At 34.5% G+C, this 25,793-nt stretch overlaps 1 protein-coding gene across 1 annotated transcript in view; it reads left to right on the top strand.

Annotated features, from left to right (window-relative positions):
- The window catches only part of CSMD1 (CUB and Sushi multiple domains 1), a gene marked incomplete at its 5' end in the record, with an annotated part of 1,188,747 nt that overhangs the window by 1,024,544 nt on the left and 138,410 nt on the right, over nucleotides 1-25,793 (top strand). The window contains 7 exons of the mRNA XM_081942958.1: nucleotides 3,247-3,434; nucleotides 5,549-5,743; nucleotides 12,487-12,603; nucleotides 14,564-14,677; nucleotides 16,256-16,351; nucleotides 22,153-22,356; nucleotides 23,718-23,842. Of these exons, the coding sequence (XP_081799084.1) occupies nucleotides 3,247-3,434; nucleotides 5,549-5,743; nucleotides 12,487-12,603; nucleotides 14,564-14,677; nucleotides 16,256-16,351; nucleotides 22,153-22,356; nucleotides 23,718-23,842 (1,039 nt within the window). The remainder of the gene's footprint in view (nucleotides 1-3,246; nucleotides 3,435-5,548; nucleotides 5,744-12,486; nucleotides 12,604-14,563; nucleotides 14,678-16,255; nucleotides 16,352-22,152; nucleotides 22,357-23,717; nucleotides 23,843-25,793) is intronic.

Below are 25,793 nucleotides of genomic sequence, written 5' to 3'. Positions count from 1 at the left end.
TATAACGTCACTTTCAAAAATTGCACAATACATTAATGATCCTGGCTAATTACTTTTTTAAACTATGCCATAGTTTTAAAACTGGCAGGGCTGATTGATGTGGGTCTGAGTTTTTAAGAAGTATTTGGGGTGTTGTTTTAAATTTTTGCAGCATGCTAACTTTAGGGTATAAATATTGTAATTTTCAGGGGTTGCCCATTTTAATATGGTGGAAAACTATCTTGAAAGTGTTCAACAATAATAATCAGGGCAGGGGTATGCTGAAAAAATGGGACTTGGAAGCTAATTGCTGCCTATCTATGCCTTACATCCACCTCAGTGCTTCATGACACATAAAACATGAAAGGACATGAGAAAAATATATGAGTCTCCAAAGGATCCATCTAGTTTTATGTCCATCAGAAGGCATATAGTTTCTGCCTGTCTCTACCTTTTTCCTGTGATCAAATTATAGAAGTGCCAGATGTAGCCTATCTCTTATTTAGAGAAAAAGAAAAGAAAAAACAGCTATGCGTTGAAGAAAGCTGCCATAATTTGAAACTGCTAATGCAATAACTGGATTCAATAGAGGAGTTTAATTTTCCACTTAACTCCTTTCATACTCCCAGATACAAAAAATAATATTTTAATAAGATTCTAAAAACCAAATAATTGCATGACCAGAATGAAACCTCATGTAAACTACGCCTGGTTTTGTGTAGTGGAATTTCTTACTAGTACGTGATTATAAAGCTGGATTAAGTAAATTAATTACCTCTTTTTATGTTGTTACTATGAAGCTAGATTGAAAAAAAAAACCTTGCAAAAATAAAACTTACCATATATTTGTGGAATGAAAAACAGTGTAATGACATATTTCACAAACAGTGTAATTTACACTGATAAATCACTATCAGAACATTAGCTAGAAAACTGCATGGATGCGATCACTAGGAATCAAGTTCAATATAAACTTGGTTTAGTTCATAACTTTTACTTGATTACGAAGGAGCATGGTGGCTCATGTGGTTAGGATGGTGTGTTGCAAGTGAGCAAACCCGGGTTCAAACCTCAGTGCTGCCATGGGGAGGGATGAGCTCTCATCCTTCCTCCATCTCCAGCTAGGAACATGACAAGAACTCCTAACTGGGTGTCCTCCAGGCAAGAGTGATGTCACTGGCTAATATTTTCAACCTGGAAGTGCCTTGGCGCTTCTGACACAAGTGTGATGTGACTTGATTACCAAATGGATGCTGAACCAAGGGCAGACTCTGTCCAACTTTAGCTAGCCCTTTTTGATGTGGGAGTTCTTGATGACAATCCCTTATGGCCTCATTACCTGAAAACTAGATTACTGCAATATGCTTCTTTTGAACTGCATTTGAAGATTATCCAGAAACTTCAGCTGTAGTGAAATATGGCAGCCCACATGCTAGTGGGTAAAAGCCATTTTAGCAGCTTAATCCTATGTTTTGGGCACTACATGGGTTACCTCAGTAATGGTACCCTATTTTCTTCACTACCGATTCGGTAGCGGGAGCGTGCATACGTGTGGGCATGCGCTGAATCTTCTGTGCATGCGCAGAAGGTCCGTGATGACATCTGGGTGGGTAGCTCACGCTGCTGCCACTACTGGTTCGCCCAAACCAGTAGAATACCACCTTTGGGTTACCTGTATGTTTCTGAGTACAATTCAAAGTCCTGGTTTTGAGCTATATATAGTATTGGATTATATTACAAATGGGTAAGTTTTTCTCCAAGGAGAATTTGCCTGCTCATTTGTGGTCATCTGGAGACTTGAGGCACATGCTTCCTTTTTCTTCAGATGTTAGAGGGGTGAGGGGAAAGCAATCTCATTCTTCTTGAGAGCACTATTTCTTAGGTTCAGACAGCCCCTAAATATTTAGAGTTTGTAATGAAGCAAATATACTGCTATTTTATTAGGCTTTTAGATGAAGGAATCTTTCATAGTGAGATTTTTTAAAGGACACTTGATTGATTGTTTATGGTTTTTTATTTGTTCAATATATATGGCAACCCAATTCAAAATGAGTCTGGACAGTTTATAAGACAGTCCTTTAACCACAGCCTCCTTCATAATTACAAGTTAATGAAAAAGTAACTTTATGAACAATCCTCACATTTATGACTTTTCAGGTCTGTAAAGCAAAGCAAAGATCAAAAGCACAGTCACAGTTTCACCTAGTGACTATTTCACCTAACAACTTGTCAATCCCAATTGTGATTATTAAATGAGAAGTAACTGTGCAAAAATTGAAAAACAAGATAAAAATATCAACTGTTTCTGACATTTTTATTTTGTTTATTGTATACAAAGTGATGGAAACAGAATGTCCAAATAATGATTCAAATATTCCCTGTTGAAGGGGAGCAACTTTTGTTCTCTTAAGTTCCCCGTGATGATGGCTTTCTTATTCCACAGTAAATCAACCAGTTAATCACTAACAGTTGCAGCAATATATTAAAAAAAAAATTCAAAAACCAAAACATTACTTACAATGTTCATTAGGATTTGCATCCATGTGTTTTATATATTGAGTGTTTAAACCCTATATGTCTACCTCAAAGAAAGTTTTTTTTTAAAAAAATGAAATAATTATATTCCCAAGTCACTACCTATAAAATCAAAGGTTTAAAGCACAAGACATATTCTGGAAAATATTTATCTGCCCTTCTCCATCAAAACCTCATATTATAACTTATGCTATTTGAAATTTTATCTCATTTAGCTATTAATCTGTGCGAGTAGGTTTGCATCCATGAGGGACCATGCCCTGGAAACAGTTACAACTATTTTCTCTAAAATGTATTTCAAATATTTTTGTATATTTTAAAGAAAACGGTGTCTACTGGTTTCACTTTTCTCACATGACATTTCTGATCAATGTTGGGTAAATAAGATTTAGTATTAGCGCCTAACCGCATCCTGCTGGTTTTAGCAGGAGCAGGAGCTATCAAGCCACTGTGATACAAGTTTCCATTTTTTCTTCTATATCTAGAAAAGACTGAAGAAAGCCTTAGAAGCAGAACTACTGTTTATGCCACAATTTTACTAGTAGAAAATAAAGAAGAAAAAGGGATGAACAAAACACATGGAAATCAATAGAGTATAAATTACCATGCATATATTGCTATTTGGAATCTTTTTGTGAGAAATAAATACAAATGCTAAAGGAAAAATAATTGGAGCACTTTTTCTTTCCCCCCAAATTCAGAGACATTTTATTTCTTGGTTTTCTATTTCAGTTTCAACATGGAACCTAGTTATGATTTTTTGCATATTTATGAAGGAGGAGATTCTAACAGCCCTCTGATTGGCAGTTTTCAAGGTTCCCAGGCCCCAGATAGGATAGAGAGCAATGGCAATAATCTGTTCTTGGCATTTCGGAGTGATGCTTCAGTTGGCATGGCAGGATTTGCCATTGACTATAAAGGTAAATTTAAAACAATATATATTTAACATATTATATAATATGAAGTTCATCTATTTTATATCCAGTTTCAATGAAGATGAAGTTTGTGTAGATTTATTGCAAAATTAGCAATAATGATATGGGATTGGATTTCTAATCGCCCATAGCGACAAATATAATTAATGGCACTTTCTAGGGTAGTGCTCAATGATAACATCATTAAAATGGTTGTGTACTACATTTAGAAAAAAATCTTATATCAGACTGATTTTTAAAATTATTCTTATATTAATTGTATTGGATATATTTTATATAGTAGTTTCAAACATTACAAAAATGTGTTTTATATGAAATGTGTTGCAACCACCTTATTTAGAAATAATATCAACAGGGTTCTCTATTATTAATAGTTTAATGCTCCTACATTATATTTACACTTATTTCAAAACTAATTTGGAACTGGTTAATGTTTTTCCATAACTACTTTCAAGTTTCATCTGGAGGCTGGGCTGAAAACATTTAGATAGCTCACAAGAAAATCCAAGAACCGAGAATAAAATAATATTTATTGAAGGAGTTTGAAAGTTAATACCAAACATATTTCAATATATCTGCCTAGCACAGATTAGCATTATTTACAAGATAAGCTTCAAAAAATTTATTTATTTTTTATTCTGCCTTGCCTAATAAACAATTTGACCCTTCTTTTTTGGCAAGCTGGTTGTGTCCTTTGGTCTTTTGTTTTTACAGTAATCAGGCTTGCTCTTAATTTGGTTTCTTATTGAATGAAAATTAACTGTCTTGCCACGATTGGTTTGCTCTTAGGTTCAGTCCAGTCTTCCACTACTTTTTTTTCCATTTGAATGATTTAATGTCTTTGGACATTCTCCTATTTTTCCAAATATTTACTTTTGCCCATCTGTACACAAGTGGGGGACAGAGAGAGGAGAGAAATTCTCAGCTTCAAACCAGTTTTGAAAAGCAACAAGCTATAAACTTCCCACTGGTTTCAAAAAGATATGTGGTTCTCTAAAGAATTAGTCAAATTGCCTACAGGTAGGAGAAAAGATGTTTAAAGGCAAAAGGCCTTGCATATTCACAGAGAGTTATTTTAATATTTATGGATATATAATATACTCATGTCTGCAATTTGGGCACAAATTATTTAAGGAGTGCATATACTTTCATTTAATGCAAAATGAGTTTTTCTACTATATAAAATATATATCTTTATTTTCTGACTGATATTCATTACCACTTCTAATATGTTTAATTACATAATGCTATTTGATTTTTTGCCATAAGCATCTTCCATAGTGCAATTTTGCTTAGCTCATTGGCTAATTTATTTAGTTTTGCTTAAATTACTATATCTGTGTAGAATTCACAAGATTTTTTTTTCTAAGCAGCGAAGTCCTAATGCTTTGCAGATAAAAATAAATAAAATGTTCATGACAAACACAATTTTTAAAAAGCACCCCAAACAAGTTTGTTTATAATTGTTGCTTTAGCATTGTAGAAATGAACATCTTAATTTATGAAAATTGTAATTGCTATTACAATAGAAACCAATACTATACACTGAAAAGTCAGTCTCCTCAAATTCAATGGGATGACTGTCATGAAATGTATACTGAATATTACGAGTAACTAAACATGCAAGCTATTTTTTTTCCCTGTGGAAAAATTACTTGCAAATATTATGCTCATTAAAAGTTTTCAGATCCTTTTCTGATTGGTTATTCAAAAGGAAGCTATGGTTGGTGATGTTGAAAAATATGATAGATCCAAGAAAACTGTTAAGGCTTCTAGTTTTTGATCTAGTTCAGCTAACCGAAGCAATCTCAGATCTCATATCATAACTGAAAATTTGTCTGAAATGTATCCTCATAAACGATATTGTCTGTATGTGCAATTGTAATAGTAATTTCAGATTAAATTCTAATAATCCCAATCTATTTGGTGAAGAAAAAGATGGATGGCTGGATGGCTGGATGGATAGCTAGATGAAAATGAAATAGGAATTAAGTAAATTTAGTAATCTTTATCATTCTTGGAGTGGATTATATTGATTCAAGTTGATTCCTCTGTTTTATTTTAAAGAGAGTCTTAGCCCACTTTCTCTTTTTCATCAGAAAAACCACGGGAAGCTTGTTTTGACCCTGGCAACATAATGAATGGAACCAGAATTGGAACAGACTTTAAACTTGGGTCAAGTATTACTTATCAGTGTGATTCAGGTTACAAGATTATTGATCCTTCTACTATCACTTGTGTGATAGGTGTTGATGGAAAACCTGCATGGAACAGAATCTTGCCATATTGTAGTGGTATGTATGAATCCTGGGGAGGGGGGTTATGAGAAATTGTATTAGTACAACTATTCTCATCGTTCCCTCTATTTTTGGGATTCTGACAATATTCTGCTACTGAGGTAGAGGAACTGATGAAAGAGAGAAGGAAAAACTCTTGTTTTTCTTCGTATTTATTTTAACTCCCATATCTACTATTGCCATTTAAGGTGAAATTAAAAAAAAAAAAAGACAGAGAGGTGGTTTTGATGGGAGGGATCATAAGAGGGCTTGCAGTAAATATTATGTACATGGGGTAATCTGGAAAAATCATCAGTTTCCTTTTTTTTTTAATTTACAAAACTTTGCGAATTTTATTAGACCCATTTATGTCTATGGAATATATAGTGCATTCAGAAAGTATTCAGACCCTCTTCACTTTTGTCTATTGTTAAGCTGCAGCCTGATTCTACAGTTCTTGAAATTCATTTTTTTCATTAACCTATACTCAGTATCTCATAATGACAAAGTGAAAACTTTGAGAAGATAATTTTAGAAATGTCTGTGAATGTATTAGAAAAAAACTGATATCACATTGGCATAAGACCCTTTGCAACAACACTTGAAATTTAGCTCAGGTGCCTCCCATTTTTCTTGATAGTTGCTGACCTGTTTCTACATTTTAATTGGAGTCAACCTGTGGTAAATTAAATTGATTTGGAAAGACATACAACTCTCTGTAGAAGGCCTCACAGGTGATGTACTGCAGCAGAGAAAAAGCCATGACGTCAGTGGAACTGCTTGCAGAGCTCAGAGACAGGATTGTAAAGCTCAGATCTGGGGAAGGTTACAATAAAATTTCTGCTGCACTGAAGTTTCCTAAGAGCACAATGGCCTCCATAATTCTCAAATGGAACAAGTTTGGCACAACCAGGACGCTTCCAAGAACTGGTTCCCTGGTCAAACTGAGCAATCTAGGGAGAAGGGCCTTAGTAAGAAAGGTGAACAAAAACCTGATTCACTCTGGCTCAGCTCCAGAGATTCTGTATGGAGATGGGACAGAATTCCAGAATGACAACCATCACTGCAGCCCTCCACCAATCTGGGCTTTATGGCAGAATGGCTAGACAGAAGTCTCTCCTCATTGAAGAAGACTTACTAGCTAGCCTGTTTGGAGTTTGCAAAAAAACACCTGAAGGACTCTCAGACAGTGAGGAGCAAGATTCTCTGGCCTGATGAAACCAAGGTTGAACTGTTTGGCCTCAATTCTAAACATTATGTCTAGAGGAAATCTGCCCAATATCATCCCAGCAGTGAAGTATGGTGATGGTAGCATCATGCTGTGCAGATGTTTTTCAGCAGCAGAGACTGGGATATTGGCCAGGGTTAAGGGAAAGGTGAATGGAGCAAACTACAATGAAAATATGTCCCACAGTGCTCAGAACCTCAGACTGGCCAAAGGTTCACTTTCCACCATGACAATGATCCTATACACCCAGCCAAGACCACACAGGACTGGCTTAAGGACAACTCTGTGAATGTCCTAGAGTGGCCCAGCCAGAGCCCTGACTTGAATCCTATTGAACATCTTTTGAGGGACCTGAAAATGGCCATCTGTCGACAGTTACATCCAACCTGACTGAGCTTGAGAGCATTTGCAAGGGATAATGGCAGAAAATCCCCCAACCCAAGCTTATTGTGTCATACCCAAAAAGTTTCAAAACTGTAATTGCTTCCAAAGGGGCTTCAACCATGTACTGAGTGAAAGGTCTGAATACTTATGCCAATGTGATATTTCAGTTTTTTTCTTTTTAATAAATTTACCAACATTTCTAAAATTCTCTTTTCACTTTGTCATTATGGAATATTGATAGTGTAGATTAATGAGAAAAAAATTTCATCAACTGTAGAATCAGACTGCAGCATAACAAAAATGGACAAAAGTGAAGGAGGTCTGAATACTTTCTAAATGCACTGTATATTATATATGTAGACATTTGTAGATTCAGTACTATAATACCAAAGACACTTTGTAGATTCAGTACTATTTGTAGATTCAGTACCAAAGACACTTTGATAAGTAAGAACTTAGAAAAATACTGTATAAAGGTAGACAATTATATAATTGCATCCTATGTCAAGTCAGTGTTGTAAGCCCACAGAGGAGCTCTCTCTAGCCCGGTGCTTAGATCTTAAACACAGTTCATCCAAAGCCTGTATGATTTGTATTTGACGTTTCCTATGTTAGATTCCTAAATATTGTGTCATATAGCTAATTCATTTAAGGGATCAAAACAAAGAGAATGTTGCTCCCTATAAATAGTTTCTTGTTCTTATAAAATGGATTTGGCATATGGACAAAAATGCCTCACTCCAAAAAATCAACCACAAAGGTACCTCACTGCAGCCACAATGGAAGTTGCTACTCCTATAGTATAAGAATTGGAAGGATTGTCCAACAATTTTTCATCTGAGATGCTACCCTTAGTTTAATGTCATACTTTGGTAGAATGTTTCAGTTTTACGGTCATTCCTGGACCTGAATTATTATTGGGTATATATTTATATGAGTTTTGAAACATTATATATGAATTGCTTTAAGACTAATAGAGCCAGAAGTGTCTTAAATAACTGGTTCAAAGGTCACTGAGAAATAGAAATGTTCTCTCTTGGTAATTTCTCATTTATCTAAAACCTTTTCATTTCTTTTCCGAGCTCTCTTACATGTTAAAATCCTTTCCATTGCTGTTGAGTGTCCTTCATTCCAAGGCCTTTTGTTACTTATTCTAACAATAATGATGACAGTAATACTGAGGATGAAACATTAATAAATAAATAAATAAATAAATATCAATGCAGTTTAAAAAATAGAAAATAATTACTTGAAGCTAGCAGATGGCTTTATTTTGTTAGGCTATCTTTATATTAAGGTATTAGAACAATACTTTACAATTAGAGTAGATAAGAATAGGTTAAAAATTAGACATAGAAGCCTATCTATTAAAATACTATAAATAATTTAACAACTTGCATCCAGTGTCATGATACTCAGATTTTTGATATGAAACCAATCCATATTTAAAATACAAAGGGCAGATAGTTATTTGAGACTGACTCAAACTCTGTTTAGAATGTTTTGTTTCAGCAGATGTTTCTATGAGTGGAAAATGGGTTGAGAGATTTATTTTGCTGATTCTCTATTCTACGAACACACAGTGTGCCATAGGGAATTGAGAGATCTTTTGGCATAGGAGGGATGTGACTACAGAAGAGAGAAGGACATCAGTGAAAAATCATATTTTTGCTATCTGTTCATTGAAAGCATCCATTGAGCCAGAAAGCTTTCAAAACTAAAGGAATGTACAGCTCTTGGAAAATGTTTTGGCTGCAAAAAGACTCATTATGTTGTAATTTACAATTCTTATTTTATATTTTAGAAAACTACATGGAAGCATAAGTAATATATGTCCATGTTTATTCACATTTTAACGTCTGATGCTAACAGAAAAAAATGTTTGGTTATAAAGCAGTATTGACTTGATGTGATTGTTTGACAAAAATATGTGCATATTTATAGTAGAATTTTTTTCCCCATTTAGCTGATGATAGTTTCTCAAACAAATTAGTACAAGGTATTAATGCCCTTTTCAAAATCTGAAGTTTGAATCTTCTAGGTATGAAGATCTCCCAAACTGAAATATATAACTGGGTTTAGAAATCTAAACTTATTTATAAGACTTCAGATGGCATGTAGATCCAAAGAATTGCAAGTAGATTTCTGTTTCACACTTAGGTATTTTTCCCCATAAAAGTTGAAGCAACTTAGTGAGGAGCAGCACCTGTCTAATTTAAGAAAAATATGTCAAGCTATTTTGTATCAGGTTCCTTTAAATTACATTTTGTGACAGGCTCAATTGAAATTTGTAGCCTATCTATGAAAAGAGACAAATTCAAGGAAAAAGTGTCAATTAGCCCTACTAAGAAGTCTAGGAATGATAGCAAAATAAGGTCTCTCAGTAAGGTGTTTCAATGTTCAGAGATTCCTTGTGATATGTCAGATCATTTGAGAAGATCTCAATTTTTTAATGTCAATTTGCATTATAGCTTATGAAATATACCTCCTATAACACTATAGAAATACTATGAGGCATAGTAATACTAAGGCGTAGAGTGGAAGATGAGCCTTCCCCTCTCCACCCCAAATATATATATATATATATATATATATATATATATATATATATATATATATATATATATATATATATATATATATATATATATATATATATATATATATATATATATATATATATATATATATATATATATATATATATATATATATATATATATATATATATATATATATATATATATATATATATATATATATATATATATATATATATATATATATATATATATATATATATATATATATATATATATATATATTTGTGTTGTAATTGTACTGATGAATAAATAAAGGGAGACTAGGATAGATCTATTTCGAGCTAATTAGCTCTCATCAGCTAGCCATACCCTTACTGGGATTAGAACCCGGGCTGTATATAAGGGTATGGCTAGCTGATGAGAGCTAATTAGCTCGAAATAGATCTATCCTAGTCTCCCTTTATTTATTTATCAGTACAATTACAACACAAATATAAAAAGGCAACAGTAAACATAAAAATATGGTTTTCTGCCTGCATGGTCTTTGTGATAAGCCGAAGGACAGAAAGAGGGAGTTGTGACCGTCCTCCCATATTTAGTCATACCAGGGGTTGTAACATAAATACATTCCTATTTCCCTGGCTCAACTGATAAGGAAGAGAACCCGTGGCTTAGTGGTTAAGACTCCTGCCTAAGATATATACAGCCCGGGTTCTAATCCCAGTAAGGGTATGGCTAGCTGATGAGAGCTAATTAGCTCGAAATAGATCTATCCTAGTCTCCCTTTATTTATTTATCAGTACAATTACAACACACACACACACACACACACACACACACACACACACACACACACACACACACACACACATATATATATATATATATATATATATATATATATATATATATATATATATATATATATATATACATATATATATATATATTACAGAAGAGCTCAGGAACTCTCTGACATTAATTTCATCTGATATTTCTTATATTATATACAACTTTTGAATTAGGCAGGCTTCCCCTCAGAGCAAATTGATTTGCCCTCAGATATTGCTCGATGTACGACCACAATCAAACCCAAAATGTCTGTTGCCAAGTAAGAAAGTTGCTAAGTGAGTTTTGCCCCATTTTACAACCTTACCACAGTTATTAAGTGAATCATAGCAGTTTTTAAATTAGTAGCATGGTTGTTAAATAAATCTGGCTTTCCCATGATTCTGGGACACTGTAACCATTATAAATACATGCCAGTTTGCCAGGCATCTGAATCTTGATCATGTGACCATGGAGACGCTGTATTGTTTGTGTGAAAAAAGATTGTGTCACTTTTTCAGAGTTGTAACTTCAAATGATCACTAAACAAATGGTTGTAAGTTGAAGACTACCTGTATTTTGCTTAAAGAGTTTTTATTTTGCTTTAAGTTGCAATCATTTATAAATGGAAGGTTAGTAGTCAATGAGTTAGTTTTCCAAATAAATGTTTTTAATTAGCTGTTTTCAATTTATTGATCTGAGTTCGGACCCAAACTTTTTTCATGCAATGTTATAATTGAATAAAAACAATGGGAGATTTAGTCACTAGTTTGGGTTTATGGTCTCCAAGTGTTAAGGAACTGACTCTTGGCTGGCCATTGGGTAACAACAAGTTTGAAAGTGAATTAAAAGTATAAAAACAACTGTACATTGTTGGGGAAATTAAAACAAAGTGCAATTTTTTTCAGGGGTCATCTTAATTCCACTGCCCCTAAGGCAGTAGGCTGTTCTATCTAGGGCAATAAAAAGAGGAAATGTTACTTTGGCATAAATTCCTTGGTTCCTTGAAGATTTCACCTCCCACAGAATTTGCTCCATGGAGTACAATATATATGCCTTTTGTCTGGCATAGGAAGTGGTGAATGGGAATGACAATATTTAAGGAAAACACATTTCCCAATTTTTGTCTTTAAAGGGGATCAAGATGCTCTTGATTATAGTGGCAATGAGAGTGAAGTGTACATTTAACTCTTGGCTGAAAGAAAATTAATCATGCTGCATGACTGTTCCAAAACTGTCAGGATTTGCAGATGCTATGTGATGGATACATCAAAAGGGTGGTTGCTAAAATAGGGCAGTTATCTAATCTATGTCAAAAAATTACTTCTTTTGTTTATAAATTTAAATTTCAGCACAATAATCATGGAGAATAAAATAATATACCACATGATCAGTTGTGATATTAATCATATATTATAACTTGTATTATTATATAATATTGATATATTAATTGTGCAGTGAGAAGGCTGAAGGCAAATGGAAACTTTATTAGGATCAGTCTTTTCTCATTAAAGGGAATAAACATGAAACATACTTTGAGAAAAACAAGGTGTAATTTAGGTGGCACTTTTAAAAGACACCAGGATTTCAGTTTAAGCACATTTTCTAAATTGTAATTATCCTTGAATACTTATTTCAATGTTAGCTTGCATTGAATTCTATTGCAATTCTAATACAACATATTTATATATTGCAAGAAGAGGTATTATATTTTTATTTTTAATTGCAACTCATGAATTTGACCTATTTTTTCTGTATTTATACATGTTCTTTCTCAGCTCCCTGTGGAGGCCAATATACTGGATCAGATGGAGTAGTTTTATCACCAAATTATCCCCAGAACTATACTACTGGGGTCACTTGTCAATATTCCATTACAGTTCCTAAAGAATTTGGTAAGTCTGACTTTTCGCTAGGGCTTTATTGTCATTAATTCTTGGTGGTACTCTTGATATACAATTAGCTTAACAAAGTTTCAATAACAGTATCAGTATCCTAGAATTTGATTAGTTAAAAATCATTGTTGTTTATGAATTTAAACACTGCATTTATTTTATTATTTACTTATTCACTTATTTCTGTTTTATTTTGCAACAGATTAAACCCATGATGGTGAACCTATGGCATGCATGCCAGAGGTGGCACACAGAGCCCTTTCTGTGGGTTGGCGCACTGTTGCCAGCTGTTCTTCCAATTTCCGGCATGCGCATGTGCGCTGGCCATCTGGTCTTCCCACACATCGGAATGCCGGAAATCCAAAGATCAGCTGGCTGGGGCGCATGTGCATGCCGAAAACCAGAAGACTGGTGCATGTGCACTGGCCAGCTGGTCTTTGGGTTTTGGGTACTTTGGCAGTCACAAACAAGTGTTTCAGTTTGCGCACTCAGTGCCAAAAAGGTTCACCATCACTGGACTAGCCTATAGAGATAAAGCAAAATATGTGCTAAAAGGCACTTAAAATTAGAATTAAGGTAGAATACTGAAAGAAATTAAGATTTGACAAAAGGTATATATTTTTATTACCTTCCTGAACATCAAGTGGATGAGAGTCAAATTTTACTTCCTAGAGAGTAGAGTCCACTGCCAAGGAGTTCTTCAAGAGAATGCTCTTTCCTACATAGTAGATATGGTGACTGCCAGAATTTGTTCTACAGTAAATAAATAATATAATTCACATCTGAAAGACAGAATTCAATCCTCACCATGGCTATACTTGGATAGTAAATGATAAAAAGGCATTTGCCAATACTCTGAGTCAACACTCTGAGATAAGGGAGTCATTTTCAATTCCTTCAGGATAGGGAGAATCAGAGGGGGTGAGAGGGGGGCAAAATTACTCCACTGAGTCAGTACTTGGCATGAGTAGCAATGGTCCCACTTTGCTGGTTCTTTTCTCAGCTTTGGCTGTTTTGTAGATTATATAACAGAATACTGGATGGTGTTTATCTTCACTATTTTGTCATCTGGTGGATTATTGCATCAAAAGCATTTAAGGACTACCACATCAACTGAATACTGGCAACATAGCACTATTAGGAATCATAACATCTGGCATGCTTTCTCTTCATATGGTGCCTGCAAGTCCTCAAATCCAAATAAAAATAATTAAAACTCCTAATTAAATTAGCCAAAATCTCACAAGGTTTAGAAATCTTGTCAGAATTTGGTGTTCCATCTGAAATCTTATAGATTTTACATACTGGACTATGAACATATAAACATATAGCTCTATATACATATGGTCACATACATACATATATACTCATGCACCAGAGACTACTTGTAACAGCTTTGTGAGCCACCAGTCATAGATTTGGAACAATTGGGACTTTTATTTTATTTTATTGAGAGTATAGGAATATTATTTTATTTTATTTTATTGGGAGACATTTAAAATAGCACATGGACTTCCTAGTTTGTCCAGAAAGCTACTAAATAGACCCTAGATCTTGGAATAGCCAGGAGACAGTGAAACTATTATTTATTGCATGAGTTTGTTAACATTTAAAATGCAGCTGAATTTTTGTTATTTCCCCACCACCACCAAAAAAATAATAATAAACAACTTCAACATAACCAGCACCAGTGAAACGCTTCAGGAACAATATAAATATGATTTTATTATTATTTTATAATAATAAATTTTAATAAATTTAAATTTTAAATTTAAATTTAATAAATAATTTTATTATTATTTTTTCTGCACTCTGTGGCCTCAGACACAAATGTAACCAAGTAAGAGTTGAAGTAGAATCCACTAGATGTTTATGGAAAAGTAATTTTCATTGATTGTAGACCTAATGTAATTTGTTTTGCAAATAATTAATATTTTCTTTTATTGATCATATTTTATAGTTGTGTTTGGACAGTTTGCATATTTCCAAACAGCTCTAAATGATGTAGCAGAATTATTTGATGGAGAACATCCTCAAGCTAGACTTCTGAGTTCACTTTCTGGATCTCACTCAGGTAAGTAGTACACATAAATAACACTGAAACGAACTTTTTTTCTTAAGTGTAGACTTTCAAATCAGCCAAACGTAATGTGCTCTTGTTTGCATATATTCAGAATGTTTTATTAGGCAATGCAAATATCATATCAGATATTGATACTTATTTTGGAAATCAGCAAAAACTAATTTTTATACATATAGATATATAAACACCCAGTTCATTCATAAGCAATGTCATTGATATATCTATTTTACAGTTACTTTCCTTTCTCTGATTATTTGTGGGATTTTTTTTTCTGTCACCAGTTGCTAAATTTTATTTAATATCAGATTATATAAAAAGCTAATAATTTCTTAACCACATTTAGCCAATTTCATTGCGTATCTCAGCATAAATTAAGGATGACATGTGTCTGATTATTAATTGATTATCACATTTATTATTAGAATCCATAAATAATAATTAATATTTTGTTATTGACACTTGATAATCAAGAATTAATCAAAAGTTTCATTCCAGCAAATTATTAACGTTGATTCATAATTATGTTGATAATCAAAAGTATTTGTGTAGCCATTCCCTCTGTTCCTGATGTTAAGAGGTATGTATGTGCTAACTTTCAAAGAAGCTGTTGGTAAGCTTGGGGAAATCTAACATATTTTATAATAAACCTCCACATATTTAGTAAGTCTTCTGCTACCTGTTTTCCAGTTCACTCTAAATCTGTTGCATCAGATCCCTAGTTTTCCAGATCAAGGCCTTGGGAATGGGTACAAGGAGTCCGCCATTGGCAATTGATTCTACCAATTGAGTCTTCTGTCAATAAATAGACATTGATGAATTTTACTCAAGTTTTTCAGAGCTCTAAAACCTTTTCAGGAATTTGCCTGATAATTAGGTGAAATGAAAGTCTAATTGAGAAAAGAAATGGTATAAAATATTGTAAATGAGGCTGGGGCAAATGAAGCAACAAATAGGAGCTTTTTGCCACTTTGAGAGTCAGTTCGATCTAGTGATTAAGATACTAGGCTAGAGAGCAGATGACTTCTAATCTGACTTTAGCCATGAAATCCACTTGGGTGACCTTGGGCCAGTCACTCTCTCTTAGCCCAGCCCACCACTCAGGTTGTTGTTGGGAGGAAAATAGGAGGAAGAAGATGTGTTGGATATGTTCTCCACCTTGAACTATTTGTAAAAAATAATAAAGACACAATATGAATGAATTAATGAATACATGAATGTTGCTGTAATTTATAATAGAGTTAAAACCAAATAACCTCAATAGTGAAGGAGAAATAAATTTAATGAAAATAAATATTTCTGAATCAAATGCTGTTTAAAAAAATTGTGTTCAATGTGCTTAAAATATATAATGAAAACATATTATTAAGACATTAATTGTATAATGATGACTTCTGTGGTCCTTCCTTTTTTCCTTCCTTCCTTCCTTCCTTCCTTCCTTCCTTCCTTCCTTCCTTCCTTCCTTCCTTCCTTCCTTCCAGACAACACTGTTTCATGTCCACATATGCAGAAATAGGTTTATATTTATTTTGTTTATGCTTCCTTCCCTGTCTTTCCTTTTCTCATGTACAGGAGAGACCCTGCCTTTAGCTACATCCAATCAGATTCTCTTGAGGTTTACTGCCAAGAGTGGAGCATCTGCAAGGGGCTTCCATTTTGTCTATCAAGGTATTTCTCTTTCCTTTCTACTTTCTTGAGTTTAACTGTGTCACAAAGTATGAATATTTTGCCATTTCAAATGAAAAATGCAATAAGCTATGTAATGTCATGTAACCTTAACTACTTACCTTTCATCTCAGAAGCTATATTTCTTATTTTGGGATGTATGAGACCAGAATAATTAAAATGTAATGTTTGATATCTATGAAATATTACATGATGGAGAACTCACAACTTGGTTTCTTACATTAAAGATTCTGAACTGAGCACCACATGTAGAATGCTTATATGTGAGATATAAGGGGGCAGCAGAAGCAAAGTTCAGAGAATATGCATAGGTAATCCAATCTCAATGTATGTTAAATTGGGATTGATTCCATCACTGGCCATAGGGGGCAAACAATTGCCCTCTGTGGAACGGGCGCGCAATTTGGGCGTCCTCCTAGACGCCCGGCTGTCAATGGATGATCATGTGGCAGCCGTGGCAAGGGGGGCATTCCACCAGGTTCGCCTGGTGCACCAATTGCGCCCCCTTCTGGACCGTGATGCCCTACGCACAGTCACTCATGCACTGGTGACGTCTCGCCTGGACTACTGTAACGCTCTCTACATGGGGCTTCCCTTGGGACGCGCCCGAAGACTGCAGCTAGTCCAGAACGCAGCCGCGCGGGTAGTCATGGGGAGTACTAAGTACTCCCACGTAACACCTCTCCTGCGCGAGCTGCACTGGCTACCTGTGGTCTTTCGGGTGCGTTTCAAGGTTCTGATTACCATTTTTAAAGCGCTCCATGGCATAGGGCCTAGTTACCTGCGGGATCACATCCTCCCACATACATCCCTGCGGCCAATCCGCTCTCACAGGGAGGGCCTTCTCCTGGTGCCGTCCACGAGGCAATGCCAACGGGTGACACCGAGGAGTAGGGCCTTCTCTGTGATGGGCCCAACCCTCTGGAATGACCTCCCCCCCGACATTAGAACCACTACTGACCTCCGCTCCTTCCGACAGAAACTTAAGACACACCTGTTCCGACTGGCTGGTTTGGCATAATTTATAACGTCTACCTCCTGGCATACACATTCTTGCTGGTTTTTAGAGGGATAGTGTTTTAAATTTAATCTGATATTTTAAACTTTTGTATTGATTTATTTATTAGCAGTACAGTTTGGCATATTTTATCCTCCTCATATACATGTATTTCTGCAGTTATTTCTATGTTTTAATCTGTTGTATTTTAATACGGACTGTACACTGCCCCGAGTCCCTTTCGGGAGAGGGGGCGGTATATAAACGTGAATAATAAATAAATAAATAAAAATGAATTAACATACGTTGATGCTGATCTCTGATGCTCTTGGAAGGCCGAAGACTGGAAGGCAAAGATTCAATGAGTGTCCATTTCTGTCTTTCGGACATTAGGATGGCTGATTTCTCCAACTCCTTGTTTTTTCAAAATACAAAACAAAGAAAAAGTGACTTTCTGACCTCTCCAGCTATGCAAAATAGAGTTATACTATATTTCCTATGAGCTCTGGAATTATGTCCCAAATTAGAAATAGTTATAGAACTAATATTGGTGTTCTTGTTATTTCTAAAGAATCATGGGTAAGCAGAACATGACTCTTTATTCTGTAATACTTTTTACACTATTGTTACTTTAGCAAAATATCAATGAGGTTAATGAAATTTTTATTTACATAAGCATTCATTTTGTTTCTGGATAGAAGATCTAATTTCAATATATTCAACCTATGTCAGGCTGAGATTATTAGCAATACAAAATTATATGGATATCTCTTTACAAAAAACTCAGTGAAAATTTTAACTTAATACATATGTTTGGCTTGCAGCCTAAGGCTAAAATCCATGGTAATTTTCTTGGAAACAAGTTGTATTCAGTTGGATATATAATATTCTTACTACAGGTGCCTACGATTCTGCTGGTATAACAGAAATTCAGGGCAAAAGGGCATAAATCTAGTTCTTTTTACGTATGATAGCTACTTATTTATGAATGCATTGATGCTTTACTTGCTATCCTAAATATTTTATTTAAAAATGCATTTAGCATAGGAATTTAAAATCCATATCTGTGTCTGAATTTTTTTTATTAAGAACAATCATATTTGCAGTTTATTTTAGTATTCTTTTGCTTGTTATTTGCTTTTTTTCCTTAATGTCCAGCAAACAGTACAATGCAGCAAAGTGATTGATTGGTCTGCATTTAAGAGTTCTTTAATTTTTTAAAAAAGTTTAATATCATGGAATGAAATTTGCTCTTAATTCTTCTATGAAAAGAAGTAAGAAACAAACAAAAAAACCACTATATGGGAATTTTCAATCTTACTGTGAAATTTTCCAGGACTGACTGCTTCTAAATACCTTTAAGAGACACATCTGCATTTCTGAATGACCACTTTTACTCTGGCCTACAAGTCCTTGTATTTCTCACCTAGTATTCCAGTCTGATTCAAGTCTATGTTCACTTTTCCACTACGCTGACTTCCATTTTGTTACACAGCATTGAAAAAGGAAGAATAATTATTATAAAAATGCACTTGATGCCCAATGCTATTTAAGATTAACTTGTCTATACCAGAGTTTAGAATTAGATTGAGGATTAGGAAGAGAAAAAGAAGTCTATAGCTAACATGATTGCATATTCTGAACAGAATTGTTACAAGATTCAATTTCTGTCCTTAGATTTTGATATAATGGAGGTTTTTAATTCCATTTTCTCTATTATGTATTTCATTTTCTGTCATAAAAGCTATCTTTCTTTTTCCTCAAAGCTGCATTTTTCTATATATCCCATTGCACAGAAAAGTATGATTAGCAGTAGCTGTGCCACAAATGATGAGCTCACCTCTGCAAAAACCCACATTATTGACATTTTATGATGCTAAAGTTAAATGTCCTCACATTTTCAGTACAATTGTGTTTTAAAGGGAATAATCTGCATTCATTTCCATAATTATACTTGACTTGCTTACTTCATTCAAAAACAGAACAGTGCAAGACATCAATGTATAAATCCATATAAAAATGTTTTATACAGTGCTGTGATGAAAGCAATCAACCATCTTCAGTTTCAATGACTCTTCTGTAATGTCTTTCTTTCTAAGGTCTATGTTCACTAAAGTTTGATTGAGTGTTTCAATACGGCTTTCCATCAGTTCCTGAAGAAGTTGCTGACTGAATTTGGTTTCTGTTGGCAACTGTAGCTTTTTGAGTGGTCATCATTTAAGCATTAATCATTGCATATCATTAGATCAGTACATAATGGCAGGACTACAAGAAAAGGAAAGTGAAGGGGATTGTGGGATACTGCCAAATGTAGGTTACAGGAGAAACATTTGGAAGGGAGAGTGGAGGATGCATTCTTTTATCTCTATGAATAGATTTATTAGTAATTCTTTATTTCATACAGCCATTTCTGACTTTTGCACACTTCTGTACTTTTTGATTGATGATAAAGTGGATTTAAAAGAAGGAAGCAGTTTACATATTGGATGATTCTTTAGTCTCTACTGTTGCATTTTCAAACAGGATATCAACAATCTGAACTACAATCTGGAATAATATAGAACCTGAACAATTTCAGTAACTAATCCCATATTCAACTGATAGTTATTTCAAAGAGAACGTGTGTTTTATAATTGTTCTCCCTCTCTGTATTACTAGGCATAACTATATTTCACATTGAGACTATATTTCAAATTGATTGAGGCATTGTTAATGCTACCTCTAAAATTATATAAAATTTAATAACAGTTGCTTAAGAGGATGATTTTTAATATCTTGTCTCTGTCTGAATTAGATATTCAGAACAATCACGGCTTAGTACAACTGTGGCTTGTTTGTAACTATGCAATATACTGTAATGTGGCTGCTACAGGGTAATATCTGAATTGTGGAATGAATATTTCTACATAATTTAGTGTTAGAAGAAAAAGTACATGGGGGTACCTAGGTGCTCCCATGTTACACCCCTTTTAGGCGGCCTGCACTGGTTGCCGGTTGTTTTCCGGGTGCGATTCAAGGTATTAATTATGACCTTTAAAGCACTCCATGGCTTAGGCCCAGGGTACCTGCGAGACCACCTACTGCCACCAGTAGCCTCCCACCGTCCAGTACGATCCCACAGAGTTGGCTTCAGGGTGCCGTCGGCCAGACAGTGTCAGCTGGTGACCCCCAGGGGGAGAGCCTTCTCTGTGGGAGCGCCTTCCCTCTGGAATGAGCTGGCTCTGGAGCTTCGCATAATCCCTGACCTCCGGTCCTTCTGACACGCCCTAAAAAGTTGGCTTTTCCAGCAACCCGGCCTGGCCTGTTAATTTTAACTTATTTTAAATGTATCGTCTTTTAAATTTGGGGTGTTTTTTTTTTTTTTTTTGGATATGTATATATATATTTTTAACTTTTGGAATGTGTTTTTTTTTAATGTTGTACGCCGCCCTGAGTCCTTTTGGAGAAGGGCGGCATATAAATCCAAATAAACCCAAACACAAACACAAACATACATAGCTGATCATTGAAATGCAGTGCATTTTCATTTTTCCATTACCTCTAGTGGAAGTCATCAGGACACTCCTATGTCATTTTATAGTGGTGAAGGCAGTTAGCACAAGTCAGGACCAGTTACAGGATCTAAGGGAATTTAGACATCAAGAGATCAATAGAGTCTTTAGTTCTCCTTTCATAATTTGGGGTTTGTGGTTTTTAACTACAAAATAATTGGATTTCATTATATAGTAAAAGATTAAAAATAATTAAATGCTAAGTGGAAGGACTGGAGAGAAGAGGTAGAAAACTTTGAAGTATTTTTTAACTTTTATATTTGCTAATTAGCTTGTTTGGTGATTGTTATGCCCTTTTGCACATCAATTTCATGGGTATTTAGCTCATAAGTGACTGGACTGAGCAGAGAGCAACTTTTATCACTTTGCTTGCTAAAAGAGACTTTAATGGGAACTTGACTTGGAGGCTTTTTATGTTGCCTGAACTTGGTCAGTGTCTACTGTCAACCATGTAGCAATGTACAACTCAAACTCATATGGCTTCGTATGCCAGTTCTGTTGTTGCCTTGTCTCCTTAGGCAAGTACAGGTTGTCCTTGACTTACAACATCTCATTTAGTGACCATTCAAAGTTACAATGGTGCTGAAAAAGTGACATGATCATTTTTCACACATATGATCATTGCAGCATCCCCATGGTCATGTAGTCAAAATTGACAAGTGGATGCCAATTTAAGATGGTTGCAGTGTCCCGGGATCATGTGATCCCCTTTTGCAACTTTCTGACAAGCAAAGTCAATGGGGAAGCCAGATTCACAAAATGAGGCAAAATTCACTAAACAAATCTCTCGCTTAGCAACAGAAATTTTGAGTTCAATTGTGTTCATAAGTCGAGAACCATCTATAGTTTATCTCAACAGACAGAATGATCAAATTGGGTATCAGGAAGAAGGTGTGCAGGGACTCCGCCTCATCCTCCTGGGCCACCTGCCGAGCCACCTGCTAGGCTGCGCTCTTGGCCGCCACCTTAATGGCTGATGGGGAGGGCAGAGCAGTGGGGTCGGTCCTGAGAGGCTGCAGAGGAAGTGCCGAGAGACACCCCCCCCCCAATTGTCTGTATTGTTATTTATGACACTGCATGCTACCCAGAGTCTCTTGATAGTGAGATAGGCAGCGTATAAATTTAATAAATTACTAAATAATGAAATACGTATGAATTTAGCAAATTTACCTAAAAATAAAGATATTACTTGAATTGGTGGCACTTCTCTAATAATATCTCCTTTTTTTGTGCAGCGGTTCCACGAACAAGTGATACACAATGCAGCTCCGTTCCAGAGCCAAGATATGGCAGGAGGATTGGCTCCGAATTTTCAGCTGGCTCTGTAATTCGCTTTGAATGTAGTCCCGGCTACCTTCTCCAAGGCTCCAAAGCTATCCGCTGCCAGTCTGTGCCCAATGCTTTAGCACAGTGGAATGACACAGTGCCAAGCTGTGTGGGTAAGGCTTATTATTTTTAGGCCATACATTTCCAAGTCAGAATCTATGAGCATAAATTAAGAACATTATTAGTTTTATTAAATAGTATTAAATAAATTTCCTCACTCTTGATTAATGTAGGCTACATCCAGTTTAAAAGAGCAATATGTCACCTCGATTGTAATTGAGTACTAGCTGGTTGACATACAGAATAGATTTTGATATAATAATTTATTATATTTACATAGTGGATGCATATTTTGCTCAATTTTTCTTATCATTATGACTGCCTCTAAAACCTTATGTTTAAGATGAATCTCTGGCAAATGGGAATATACTATAATTAGACTGAAACTTGCTTTGTAATATTAATTAACTAATGCAATTGAAAAACAACAGTATTTTAACATTACAACTGATTCTAATTGCATTTTATTATATCCTGAATCAGAATGGCCTTTCTTAGCAAACTAATTGTTGTGCTTGTGTTGTTGTGACACTTTCCATAAGAACCGTGTTTCCATTTTGGATTCAGTTTTTGTTTCTCTCTAGATATTTGTATTTTTCAGTAATACCCAGTGGGCTTATTTTACCAAATAAAACAGAAATAAACACTATTTCCAGTAAAAAAAAAAAAGAAAATCATTGTCATACGACTACCAAGCAATGCAAATCACCATAAATACAGGCTAATTATCGAGCACCCAAAATGTGATCATGTGATTGTGGGGAATGGGGGGCGGGGGTGGTGGAAACAGCCATCGGAATTTCAAATCCAGTTCTTAAGTATCTTTTTTTGAATCCATCATAACTTGGAACACTTACTAAGCAACTGGTCATATGTCAAGGACTACCTGTCTTTCTAAATTAAGTTATGTTAAAAAAAAATCCTTTCCCTGAAACTTTTGTAGCTAAGATCATTAGCAAAAAAAGTAATTGATATAAAGATTAATGATAAGGGAAACCAGAGTATAATAACAGGTTGTTAGACCTAAAAATCTTTATCTGTTTTCCTAATACTCTATTTTTTGTACTATTGCTGTGGTGCTTATCCCTTTCTAATCCTAAAATACATTGCCTGACTTTTAGAAAACTTTAATCTGAAATGAGCTGAAAGTCGAAATAGTAAAAACTGTTTGAATTTAATATGGCATTATTGTGACATTATGGATTTAACATCCATAGACATTATAAGAGTAAACATAACTGTTTTTGTCTACATATAATTCTGGAATGGGAAAAGCACTTTTTATAGCAAGTGTTCTATTTTTCTTGCTTTATAAACACATAAATGAGATTTAATTCCTGGTTTTAATATTACTTTCCTTCTTTGTCAGCAAGGTTTAAGCTTTATTGTTACTTCAAATTCAATTTTCTTTCAGTGCCATGCAGCCGAAATTTCACTGAACGCAGAGGTACTATACTGTCTCCAGGTTACCCTGAACCTTATGGTAACAGCTTGAATTGTGTGTGGAAAATCATAGTGACTGAGGGATCAGGTATTCAGGCAAGTCCATATTTTGCAAACAGTGGAATATAAAATACTTCAGAATTAAAGTCAAGATATTACTAATTTATTATTCCTGCTCTAAGTCCCTAGCTAAATGTAAACAAAAAGAAAAACAACTCTTGTTTTGCATTTTTGTATAGATTCATTCACAAATTCAGAATCCCTCAAACCCCCACACCTTCTGCATGTAAAGTAGAAAAACCAAAATTGCTTCTGTTCACCACACTTACTTCAATGCAATTTAGTGGAAATTGACTTTAATTAAGGAACTTGTTTGGAAATCAGTTGTATGCATATGTTGATCATAATTTACTTCACTGGTATACCATATGTTACCAGATAAAGCTATAATGATTGCTACATCTTAATGCAGTTTTTAAAACTGAATGAAGCTATGATATATTTATTATATATTTATGTACATATGTTATCAGAAGGAAACAGATTGACACTGAAGATATTGTGGATAGCTGTTTTTATGAAACTTGTCTTCTTTATGAGATTTGCTTCAACAAGGCCTTCATTTCATTCTTGAAAGATACTGTTAATAAATTAAAGAAACATTTTAAGTATTTTAGTAAAAAAACATACTATTCAAGACAGTGAACTGTTTTTTTTTAAAATAAACCCTTCTGGATTGAAAAGGCAAACTATGTCACTGTCATATATGTGCATCTATGAGATATATCATTATGCAAGAATGAAATAATGGAAAAAAACTTTTCATATTAAAAACAATGGAAAATACTTTTAATTTATACAATCAAAATTACTTTTTAAAAATATTTTAATTAAAGTCTTTGTATTCAGGAAAGCTCATTAAAAGATGCTATGTCTATTAAATAGCAACTTATATAGAGCTTAATTTTAATGCATGTTCATTTTCATACAGCATTACAATTCAAATTGTAAATTTGAGAAAATTTGCAGATAAAAGGGGATTTCTATCCCAAAAACTCTTCAATCAGTTCAAAATATTTTTCAAAATCTGAGTTTAGAAGTTCACTGGAGCTTATAACTAACAGTTTCCAATGCCCACCAGGCTTTGTCACATGTACTTCCATGTGTTACCAACTTCTTATTCAATATGTAAACATTACATTTAAAAAACTCTTTAAACCAAATTACATTAAGGGCCCTTTAAATCAAAAATTTAATTAGGATTGTCCTCTTAATATTCAAAATATTTTTACATATTTTCTTAACCTAGAAATGTCTTAGTAATTTTCTAATGCTCGTAAATACTCCTGTATTTATATATATTTTTTAAAAAAACCCACAATCTTGATCATATTTTAATAGGTACAGTCATCTTTCTATCTTTGTGATAAATGAAATAAAAAATATGGATAATTTCAAAATAGTGACTATTCAGTGATGGAAATAGCATTCAATGAAATGTGCAAAATAGTTTATGGGTGGATTTTGGTGTATGAGTATGCATTCCACACTTCTTTTGTTAGGAAGTTGCAAGTGGATGTTATGTGGGCTACGGGGGGGGGGGGGGTGGTTATTCCATTGATTACTGCCTCTCCCTGATGGCAGAGGAGCAAGAAAAGAAAGATAAATGAGACTTTTTTTAATTGGCTTTAAAAAATATACTCCCTAGAATGTTTTTTTATAGCTTCACAAGTAGTGTTTCAGTCTGATTGTGTAGTTCACTATTATCCCCCCCCCCCCCCAAAAAAAAATTCTTCCTTAGTAGAGGTTAAATTTACCTCATGTTACACATGCTTCAAATTTGGCTATTTAAGTGGAACTGTATAATTCTTCTTGTTTTAGTAGCATTTCAATCTTATTTTTGTCTAGTACCGTGATGGCGAACCTATGGCATGCGTGCCACAGGTGGCATGTGGAGCCATTTGTTAGGGCACATGAGGCATTGCCCTGTCATCTCCAGCACACATCCGTGCCCTGACTAGCTTACTTTGGCCTTCTTTGAAAAACC

The sequence above is a fragment of the Natrix helvetica genome (assembly GCF_964273705.1).
Source record: "Natrix helvetica genome assembly, chromosome: 2".
Taxonomy (NCBI): Eukaryota; Metazoa; Chordata; class Lepidosauria; order Squamata; family Natricidae; genus Natrix; species Natrix helvetica.
This window is presented reverse-complemented; position numbering and strand designations above follow the sequence as displayed.